Source organism: Grammomys surdaster, unplaced genomic scaffold (genome assembly GCF_004785775.1).
Source record: "Grammomys surdaster isolate TR1022 unplaced genomic scaffold, NIH_TR_1.0 146, whole genome shotgun sequence".
Lineage (NCBI taxonomy): Eukaryota > Metazoa > Chordata > Mammalia > Rodentia > Muridae > Grammomys > Grammomys surdaster.
The window spans coordinates 11,492,764-11,504,221 of NW_021604604.1; the positions used below are offsets into that span (position 1 = coordinate 11,492,764).

At 42.8% G+C, this 11,458-nt stretch overlaps 1 protein-coding gene across 2 annotated transcripts in view; it reads left to right on the top strand.

Moving 5' to 3' along the window:
* The window catches only part of Sephs1 (selenophosphate synthetase 1), a 29,542-nt gene extending 19,101 nt beyond the window's left edge, over window positions 1-10,441 (top strand). Inside the window, exons 8-10 of one of the 2 annotated variants that reach the window (XM_028764863.1) lie at window positions 4,186-4,398; window positions 6,443-7,094; window positions 7,923-10,441. In XM_028764863.1, coding sequence (XP_028620696.1) covers window positions 4,186-4,398; window positions 6,443-6,657 — 428 coding nt within the window. In that variant the 3' untranslated portion in view covers window positions 6,658-7,094; window positions 7,923-10,441. Of the gene's footprint in view, window positions 1-4,185; window positions 4,399-6,442 lie in introns of both variants that reach the window. The other variant, XM_028764864.1, reaches the window with a different exon arrangement.
* Window positions 10,442-11,458: the final 1,017 nt, after the last annotated feature.

The following is an 11,458-nucleotide window of genomic DNA, read 5'->3' on the forward strand; positions in this document are numbered from 1 at the left end:
TGCCTCCCAAGTGCTGGGATTAAAGGTGTGGGCCACCACTGCCTGGCAAGCATCTTTTTTTTTTTTTTTTTAAATCTCTTTATATGTCTGTGTATATGAACACAAATGTGCAGGTGCCCTTGAAGGCCAGAAGACAGCATCAGATTCTGGAGCTGGAGTTCCAAGAGGTTATAACCCTCTTGACATGGGTCCTGGGAACTAAACGTGGCTTCTCTGAAGAGCAGTCTACACTCTTCTGAGCCATCTCTCCAGCCCCTACTTTAAGCATTGTATACTCTTTTATTTGATGTTCACACTAGTTAAATATTTTATAATTAAGCGGGGGGGGGGGGAACCTCTCTTGTGTCTTTTAGAAACCCTAAGCACTGCTTCTAGAGTTTTTTAGTTTTTTATGCACTACTCTTCTCCCTACCCCTAAGTCACAACCACTGTGTATTCACCTGTGTGAATGTGGCTATGTGGGTGCTTGGGTACTTATGTGAAAGTCAGGGAAGTTAGGATGATCTCGGTTGGGCCTCTCCTTAACTGTGTGACCCAGGTCTCTTGTTTGCTGCTGTGTGTGCCAGATCTGTGAACTTCTGGGGAATTCCTGTCCCTGCCTCACCTTGGGAATGCTAGAAATGCAGACGCTTCGTAGGCCTGTGTCCATTCTGGGGGTCTGAACTCAGGGTCTTGTTTGCATGGCAGGGGCTTTACCCAGTGAACCATTTCTCCAGCCACTGATGTCTTAATTGGCTATGTAGAAAGTTGCTGCATTCGGCAGTATAGCAAAACTAAGCCAGCAGGGAACAAGCAGACATGCAAAACCAACAGTCTAGACAGACTTTGTTGTTCAGAAACATTGACTCAGCTTAACAAGAAGGCCCAAGTCTTTCACAAATGTATTTTATCAAGCCAACTACTCAGGATGAAAGAAAGTCAGAGGTCACAGCCTGCCAGCCTGGGCAAAGTTGTTCCTGTCTCAGAAACCTGAAGGGAAGAAAGAGGATGGGTTTATGCTTCTGATAGAGAAGAGTTGGTTGTTGTTTTGTTTTAATTTTCAGTACAGTGTATTTCTGTCACATTGTTCCCCTCCCTAGAAAAGGTTAAACTAACACAAATCAGTAGAGCAACACCAACCCTGAGGGAAAACCTCTTGTCTCTGCCTGACTTCTGTTGGAATGAGTACTTTTTTTTTAATGTTTGAGTTTTTGCTTTGGGATATTTTTACCTATTGTGGTCCTACTACAATAAATCTCTCATTGATGGAAATTGTTTTTAAAAATGATGCTATTACAATTCCACAAAACATTTGACTTATTACTTCACATAGGAGGGAAACAGTTAAGGAAACCACTTTACTGTGTAAAGGTAAAGATCACCTTACAGTGGTGAGCGTTCTGATGCATGATTGATTCCGAGTCCTGTACATGGCACTTACCAGCACTGCTGGGAGCACGTGGGAACTGGGACTGCATGGTACTCGAAAGGGCTAATTAAACTAAATTTCAGTGCATAGCAGGTGTACATGATTTCATATTTATGTGATAAAGTAAAATGTACTCATATTGAAATAGAAATGTAAAGATAGCTGCGAAATGTGTCTGTTACATTTTTCATATGTGTCTCATTTGTTTAGAGCATAAAATATCTTTTTAAAAAATTGTTCTAACTGAATAAGGGTAAATGAATACTGTGAAAATATTTTGTAAATCTCTGTCATGTTTTTCTTTTTAAAAAAACTATAAAAAAACATCTATTGCAAATTATATTGCTCCTGATTACATAGAACTTTGTGGTTATTTTTAAATAATTTTATACTTCTTTAAAAACAATAGCAAAAAAGGAGTACAAAAGAAAATTATACATACTTATCCACCCAAAACAGCTTTCATTTTACATTTTAGGTATTCCTCCATGACTTTAACCTATTTCCCTGTAGCTTCCTGTTACTGCCTTAAACTAGTGGTCACTGCGGTCCACGTGCGCTTAGTGACTGCTCACCCAGTGACTGCTCTACTCATGTACCAGCACCCACAGTTTTCAATAACTGAACAGTATTCTACTAGAAAGACAGTTCTCTAAGAAAGTAGAGCTGTTACCATAGTCACACCGGTGTCTGGCAGTGGCGCATAGCCAGAGCAGCTGCGGCGAGGTGGGCTTCTTAGCAGGTGGTGCTGGAGCAGGTGGGCATCCATGTGAAGCGATGGATATACAGGCCTCTGTCTTTCCTAGAGTCACTCACAGAGCTGTAGATCTGCATATGCCAGAGAACTGTAGGCCTCCAAGAGCGTGGCATAGGGGAAAGTTCAGGTGACTTCTTAGATTATAAAAGATGTAACAGAAGTCTTATATTATCCAAAAGAAAACAAATGGAGTTTAATGTACTGAGATGAAATTGTTCTGTGGTGAATGAGCTTGGAAAATAGCTCAGTCGAGGAAGTGCCTGCCCACAGTCATGAGGACTTGGGCTCCAGTCCTTGGATGCACATAAATACAAAACTGGCTATGGTGGTGTACCCTGAAATGGCTAGCAGTAACATTAGTGCTGTAACAAGCGGCCCAACTCTGCTGGAAAGTGGATGTGCGTCTGCATTCCACCAACCAACCAGCCAACAAGAGTTCCTGCCGCTCCCCATGCTTATCAGCACTCGGTGCTGTCGGTGCCTGCAGGTTGGTGTTTTGACAGATGTCTTGTAAACCTCACTGTTTCAACGTGTAATTCTCTCAGGACATAAAGCCCTGAGTATCTCTTGGGGTCTTACTGCCAGGACATCTTCTCTGATATGGTGTTGGTTCAGATTTTTGATTTTGTTGTTTTCTTATTAAGAACCTGCCATGACTTTCAGCCATCAGGCCACTGTCAGCAAGTGTTATGCAAAGCCTCTCCTACTCTGCGCCTTGATTTTTCTTCTGTGTGTACATGTATGTGACATGTGTACATGTAGACACCAGAATCAACTGCAGGTATTGTTCCTCAGGTGCCATCCATCTACCTTTTTGGTTTTCAGATATACTTTATTATTTTATGTGTATGAGTGTTTGTGCTACATTTGTGTGCTTGGTCCCATGGAGGCCTGAAGTGGGCATCTGACCCTCTAGGACTGCAGTTACAGATGGTGGAGCTGCCATGTCAGGTGCTGGGCATTGATCAGGGGCCTGTGTGAGAGCAGCCAATTCTCTTACTGCTGAGCCCCCTCTCTAGCCCTTCAATTTATTTTGAGATGCTGAAACCTGAGGCTCACTGGTTAGAATAGGTTGGCTGGCAGCAGGCCCTAGCAACCTCTGCCTCCCAGTATTGTTACAGTGTTGTTACAGCACTAATGTTACTGCTAGCCATGTGATGTAGCATGTGTGCCTGACTGTTTACCCCAAAGGAATCGTCACACACTGTTTATACCTTTGCCCCTAACTGCCAAGCTAATGCTCAGCCAGATAATTGCTCAGTTGGGTGAGTAGATAAAATGGCACATCTAGATAGCAAAACATGACTGAACAGTTTTAAAGGGCAGCTGTCAACCAATGAAGGAACCTGGGAAAGCCTCTTGCATATCGTAAATGAAAGAAAGCAGTCCACACAACCATGGCCTTCCTGAGAAGGGAAAGCATGAAGACAGTAAAAGGATGAAAAGGGAAGAAAGGACAGAAACAGCCCCCCCCCTCCCCGAGGTGGAGCAGTGAAGCTGCTCCACAGGATGTGCTGTTACACATTCATAAACACAGTGAGGCCGCAGACACGCCGTGGATCCTAGCTGATGGCAAACTACAAGCTTGACTCATCAAACATACGAAATGCAAAATGTTCCCATGGGCCATGTGTGATCCCAGCGTGGCCTTTTATCAGTTTTCAAATGCTGCTCTGAATGAGAAAACTTGAAGGCCTGGTATGGCATGTGCCTGTAATCCCATCACCTGTCGAGTTAAACTTTTCCCCTTAAACTTGTTAGTAGATTACAGGTTGGCTTTGACAGGTCTTCTATGAAGACTAATGCCTCTCCACAGCTTCTTATTCACTAGGATGCTGGCCTTGATAGAATTGCTCCTCATGGCTGAGCGGCTTAAGCTGCAGTAAGCACTCAGCGTCCAGCATTTGACCCTGGTCTCTGTTGACTTCCTTAGACTGCTTTCTTGTACCGTATCCCCATATAGAGCTTCTGAGTGGAGAACAGGTGGGTGTTTCTCAAGTCCTTCCTCTGCCTCTTTCAGCTGCGGGCCTCATGCACACGTTCAATGCCCATGCAGCCACTGACATCACAGGCTTCGGGATTCTAGGCCATGCGCAGAACCTGGCCAAGCAACAGAGGAACGAGGTGTCGTTTGTCATTCACAATCTTCCCGTGCTTGCGAAGATGGCCGCTGTGAGCAAAGCCTGCGGAAACATGTTCGGTCTGATGCATGGGACCTGCCCGGAGACATCAGGTAGGTGAAGGACCCTGTTCTGTGGCCTGAGGGTTCAAATCAGTGAGCCTGACAGCCATGCCTACCCTTGCTGGGAGTTTGTAGTCCCCTCCAGTGGGATTGAGATGCTGTTTCGAATTGAGTGTGCCTGTGTTCTCCTTTTTAATAGTGTGGAAGATGGGAGCTCAGGAAAGACAGGTCATGTCTGAGTCTCTGGAAACTTAGTCCTTGAACTCCAATAACACAGAGAAGATTAAACGGGCTGCTTTGTTTGTTTTGTGGGGTTTTGTTTTGTTTTAGCATTTAAATTGGGTCTTTAGCACGGCATTCCCCTCCACTCAGGAAGCAGAGGCAGGATGGTTACAAGTCTGAGGCTAACCTCTACAACATAACAAGACCTCATCAGTCTCAAAAAAAAAGAGGCAGAGGCAGGAGGATGACTTGAAGTGTGAGGTCAGCCCAAGCTGTGTGCTGAGATCTAGTCTCAAATATAAAAAGGGTAGGTGGTTGTTGTTGTTGTTGTTGTTGTTGTTTTTAAGATTTATTTATTTATTTTATTTATGATTACACTGTCGCTGTCTTCGGACACACCAGAATAGGGCATCCAATCTCATTACAGATGGTTGTGAGCCACCATGTGGTTGCTGGGATTTGAACTCAGGACCTCTGGAAGAGCAGTCAGTGCTCTTAACCTCTGAGCCATCTCTCCAGCCCGTTATTGTTGTTTTTTAAGAGTGGAATAGTATAGGGTTAGAGAGATGACCCCACAGTTAACAGCATGGATTGTTCTTGCAGAGGGATGTCACCCACATCTGACAGCTCACAACTGCGTCTAATTCCATCTCTAGGGAGCTAACATCTTGGCCTCCATGGACACCTTCAGTCATGAGCATAAACATAATTAAAGATAATAATGGTCTTTTAAAGTGTGTGGCATGGTGAATGTTCTGAGTGCCCTTCCTCTCCCCATGTTCCTTCCCCCTTTACCTTGCTGGTTCTGTTTACCTTCTGAGTTTCTATTTACCTCCTGTCTTTCTTCAGTTTTTCTCATTTCTATTTTCTTTTCTCTGTAACTACTTTAAAAAAAAAAAGATTTATTTATTTTACATATATTAGCACACTGTTGCTCTCTTTAGACACACCAGGAGAAGGCATCAAATCTCATTACAGATGGTTGTGAACCACTATGTGGTTGCTGGGAATTGAACTCAGAACCTCTTGGAGAACAGTAAGTGCTCTTAACCACTGAGCCTTCTCTCCAGCCCTGTAACTACTTTTATAGACATTCCTCAACCCAGCTCCCAGGAAACTGGTCTGCATGGGTTGCTAAGAGATTCTGTTATCAAGCCAGGGTGGAGTCCACAGAGCCCTCCTCCAGGACTTGGCATCCTCAGCTTGCTGCTCAAAACTGATTCTAGAAGTAGTTAGAATTCCTTTAGCTGCTGGTTACAGGCACTGGTTCTGCCTCCTAGTGGGCACCAGGTGAACAGCCACAGTCGCTGAGTTGGTTCCTTTGTTTTCTACAAGTGGAGTGTACTCAAAATGTTTTTTTTCCCCTAGTTACTTAGAAATTCAAACTCTCTGGCTGGCTGCTAGAAACAGGAAGGAAAGTTGGTATGTTTCTATGTTTTGCAGAAAGTTAAGAGCCAAGACTACAAAAAAACAAAAACAAAAAGTCAAGACTAGTGCCAGATATCTTCCAATAAAGACTCTCATGAATCTTAAAAGCATCATTCTTGGTGAGATAAGGAACCCATTTAGGGAGCACACTGAGAGGAGCCTTCTCTTGTTTGCTTCTCCTAGTGTGGAGTAGAGGTGTGATTGACCCCACACGCCTTGCTCTTCTGCTCATGTTTCCACGGTGAGAGTGGAAGGTGCCATCCTGCGTGACTCAGGCCATTTTCAGTTTGACGTCAGCTGGTTCGTTATAGAAAGAATTTACCAAGGTGGTTTAACTCATTTCCAAAATAGAGCAGCCTCTTGGTGAAAGCTTTGCTGGAGGCACAGAAAGCCAGCCGCTTGCTCTCCCAGTGACACAGAGTAACCTCTTCTCTTTCTTTGCCAGGAGGCCTGCTAATCTGTCTACCACGTGAACAAGCAGCTCGGTTCTGTGCAGAGATAAAGTCCCCCAAATATGGCGAAGGCCACCAAGCATGGATTATTGGGATTGTAGAGAAGGGCAACCGCACAGCCAGAATCATCGATAAACCTCGGATTATTGAAGTTGCACCTCAAGTAGCCACGCAAAACGTGAACCCCACACCTGGTGCCACCTCCTAATCAAGACAGAAATAGCTATTTGATTTTGTTTTTAAATAGATCTATTTCCTTTATCATCACTTCAATTAAAGACTCTAAGAACAACAAATCTCATTGTGTCTACACATCTGGTGACCCTAGGTCGGTTTATGAGTGGATGCAGTCAATAAAATGAAATCCATGGCCTTCTTTTCCTGTTCCATTAACTGAAGATGCACCCAACCTCCAGGCAGCTTCTGAGTTGAGAATGATACTGTTATCCAATACTGTTGATTCATTTTGAATCTTTAGCTGCGTATCTTGCCGCATAGGCGCTTTCTAAAGGTGCTTTTCTGCCACACGGGCATTGCGGAGAGGAGTGCCTGCCACTAGCCTTCTGTGTCTTCTCATTCCCACCTATCAGATCAGTCTGCTCTGTTTTCAAGTGTCTCGGTTGACATTCTAGAAAGACAGGATTGGTAAGTCACTTGAGGGTCCTCCCCGTAGTCAGAGGGTTGCATGGCTCCTTTGAGTGTTTGATTTGTAAGGTTGAGTCTAATAACTCGGGGGCATTTCCTTATCCAGTAGCTCATTCAGTTCAGTATAGCAGGTGCTTTGCTTGGCATGGAAAGCACTTGGAATACAAAAAAGAAATGTTCTTTTAAAAAACAAAGCTTTCCTGAGACTTGCAGTAATACCATTAATGGTCTTTACCAATAGGAAAAAGGATACTTTTTGCAATGTTCTATAGTTGTTCTATAGTGCGACCAGGAACTGCCTTCCGATAGGGGGTTCATGTATAATACGCATTTATAATTCAATATCTAATTTACTTCGCAAATAATTTTTAAATATAATCAATAATAAAGACTGTTCTGTGGATGGTAGTGTTTAATACATTTTATATTTTGTATAGTGATTCCAGGCCTCTTGTTTAAATCAGCAGCTCTTTAGCCCGATTCTTAGCATCATTTTGTCTTTGCGCCCATACTTCTTTGTGCACGCCTTTTGTGATTTGTGTTTAAAAACCTGCATTGCCAACATTGCAGCTCCAACATAAAAGTTGTTATTCAAATAAATATTTAATTTTTTTAATTGCTCTTGTATAATCAGATGCCCTTTTTTAGTATTATTTTAGAAGCATTTGGGAGGGTTTTACCTAAAATACAATTTATTGGGGAAAGCTAGATTTTAGTTTTATAAACTTTTAAGTCTTTCATGGGACCTATATTTTCTTGAATTAAATTTTGTAGTTCTAGAACAAATAGGCAATCTACAAAGGTGTTACCTGTGTTTCTTAAAAACAGGCTTCCTTGTCTTCCTTATCTGCTAAGCAGCTGGGGGAATTCCCGTCTTTAAGCACAAGGGCACTGGGTCCTCAAACGCCTGTCTTCAAAAGAGAAAAAAGCACTACGTCTTCAGGTTTCACGGGGCTTCCTACTAACAGGCCCCACAGCTGAGCTCTGTAAACTCACCCAGCCTCGCTCCTCAACACAGAACACCAGGAAACCGCCACTGGACCAATGCAACTCTGAGAGGAAGAGACTGCCGCATGCGCGTGTGCCCCAGGAGCCACGGGGTCTCCTGGATGCACCTGTCGCTGGAACTGAAGCCACCCACGAGTCTGGCTCCAACAGAAGAAACTGTCACAGAAGGACACTGATTGGACACTATAGGAATCTATATGATGTTGGTCCTTGAAAGTATGCACCAGTGGTCTGCAAAATAAAACGTGTTGGAACCCTCTGAGTGCAGAAGGCATACTGTTGGACTTCTTTTTTTTCTTAAATAGATAAAATTGGACCTAACTGTGTACATTCTGTCCCCCAAAGCCAGTACATTTCTTGGTGGCAAGCCTGTTGGGAGGAAATTAGGTGGTTAATGTCCTGAGCAAATCATTTCCTATGAGGAGAAAATGCCAGGGACTTAGATCCATGGATTTGTTATCTAGGAAAAGCCCTCGTCTTGACTAGTATTTTCAGGGTGCTCAGAAACCCATGCATTAGAATCATATGGGCATGTGTGGAGGCATGCCTGCCCTTTCCCCAGACCCACAGAGTCAGTAGTTCTGGCTGTGCAACCAGATAATCCATCTCCAAAATGTACCCTTTAGGGCTTTGCATAATAAACTTTGAGAAACAGTAATCTCAAAAGGAATGTTGGGGGGAGGTGTAAAAAGGGGCTGCCAGGGATCTCTTTAGTCTTAGCCATTCCTTTTATTTCTTGTGGCTGTATGTGTATGCGTGTGTGTGAGAGAGGAGAGACTATAATTGTTTAGTAAGCTTGGCAGAGTCTACATGGAACTCTTGATTTATCCAGCAGTCACTCTTAGCCGACTTCTGGGACCAGTCTAAAATTCCACACTGGAGAGTGCTTCTAAAGAAGCTGGACCCTGCCAGGGTCAGGTCCTCTCATATAGCCAGAGTTCTGGCAAAGGAATATTAAAGTTTAGTAGGTTATTTCCATAGGCTGGGTTGAAGCAATAACATACTTGTTCTTTTTGGCTCAGTATTTTGAAATATCTAAGTCTTCCAAATTCTGCATGAGTTGTAATGGAAGTGTTTTGATCGTTTGATGCATGAACGAGCCCCTTGCACCTGAGTTCAGCATTGCCTTTAAAATTGTTCTGTTTGGAGCTGGTAAGATGGCTCAGTGGGTACAGTGGCTTGTCTCACAAGCCTGAGTTCTATCTGTCTCCAGAACCTATGTGCAAAGAAAAGTGACCTGCACGTACATTGTGTGGTGTCTGTACTCATGAGCCTAGCAATAAATACATTAACAGTTGTCAGAGTCCTAGATCTTCGTTTTATTCTATAGAAACAGAAATAGCTATGTGCCGTTTATTTTTATAGATGCTTAGGACAGGCAGGTGTCTGAGAGACCCGATGATGTGCGTGCGCACATACCCTGCCTGCTCAGTCTCACATCTGACACGGTGCTCACACAACATCCTCTGCTTCCCACACTCACGTAGCCTGCTCTCATTAAGAATCCACATAAGGATTGTAGTCATGAACCACCAGAGACCACAGTGAAAATCCAGAGTCCTTTTGAATGAGAGAAGGAGAGGGTGGGTTAGACCACCCCTGTGTCAAGTAACTTAGGAAAATTTCTAGGCATCCAGACATACATGGTCAAGAGCCACTGGAAGCCAAACTTGCTGTACAAGAGAGTGATTGTGCTTTGTCTGGTGAGTATGAGGTACATATGTCTTGATGCTTCTCTGTACAGTTTCCTATGCTTGATAGACCTCACATATCAACACTGTTGGTGTTGATTGTCCTTGCTAGGTCATGTCCTTTAAAGAAAATTTAGTTCCCAGGAGAACAGCATGTAACGAAGCCCACCAAAGTATGGAGCTGGGCCTAATGACACAGGGCTGTAATCCCACATACTCAGGAGACTGAAGCAAGAGGACCACACATTCAAAGTCTGCCTGGGCTACCTAATAAGGCCCTGCTTTGCTCTCCTCCAGCACAGAGGATTAAAAAAAGTCCGAGAGTATAGCTCAGTGGTGGAGTACTTGCCTAGCATTCACAAGGCCCCGGGTTTAGTCCACAGTACCAGCAAAACCAAACTTGGTGAAAACAAGATTAACGTCACTAGTTTACTGTAATTGCAATGTGATTGTAGGACAAGGCTGATGCAGCCTCCGTTATTGTATTTCAGGAATAAAAACATGTACTATGTAGAATGTAATGATTATCACCCAAGCATATTTTGCACAGTTTTAAAGCAAAATGATATAAAATTGGATGTCTAGGATATATTCCTGGGCTTGGGTCCACTTTGAGAAATAAAACTGTTGTGATAGTTTGAACTTTCATGCCTGTTTACTAAGTGCTAATTTTTGTTTGTAGTGCAGTAAACAATTTGGAAAAAAAATCAGAAGTGCATGCTTCTCAAGTGTGAGGCAAATGCAGCTTACCTGGGCAGTTTTAAAAGCTGTAAAATTCATTGACCTTCATCCATCTTCTGCAAGTCAATTCAGCCTAGTGCGTCTGCTTCCAATGTTTTATACCATTTAGAGTCCTAATAACATTGAAAATGTAAACACAAAAACATTTCTATAAAGAAATTAAAAACAGAACAGGTACTAGAAATTCTCATTTGTCAATTTTACCACCTCTTCTTTTGTTTTATATATAGATGCATATAATATATATATTATGTACATATATATGTACACTATATATAAATACTATATGTATTATAGACTAGTAATTGCTTGCATGCACACACATCATTGGAAGAGATACTTGCATAAGTGAATTGCTGGTGTGGTTAGTGAATGGGGGTGGGTAAAAATTAACCAGTATTTTCAGATACAACATACTTTTTATTTTATTTTTTTAAGATTTACTTATTTATGAGTACACGATAGCTGTCTTCAGACACACCAGAAGAGGGCACTGAATCCCATTACAGATGGTTATGAGCCACTATGTAGTTACTGGGAATTGAACTTAGGACCTCTGGAAGAGCAGTCAGTACTCTTAACCACTAAGCCATCTCTCCAGCTCAGATATAACATTCTTTATCTGGGTATTCTGATTGTCTTGCTTCTCCATATGCTGTTCCCAAGGCAGTGGTCCTGGGATGTGTAAGGAAGCTAGCTAAGTATAAACCAAAGAATGAGTGAGCACACCTTATTCTAACATGGCTCCCACCCCGATTTCCTTCAGTGATGAATATGACAGAAGCAAAAGCTGAGATAAATTCGTTCCTCCCCTAAGTTGCTTTTCATCCATGGTGTTTATCACAGCAGAACCTAGAACAGGGGTCGAGGAAACTAGCTACTGACAAGCTGAAGGCCAGAAAGAAGAAGCCAAGTGCTTTGAAT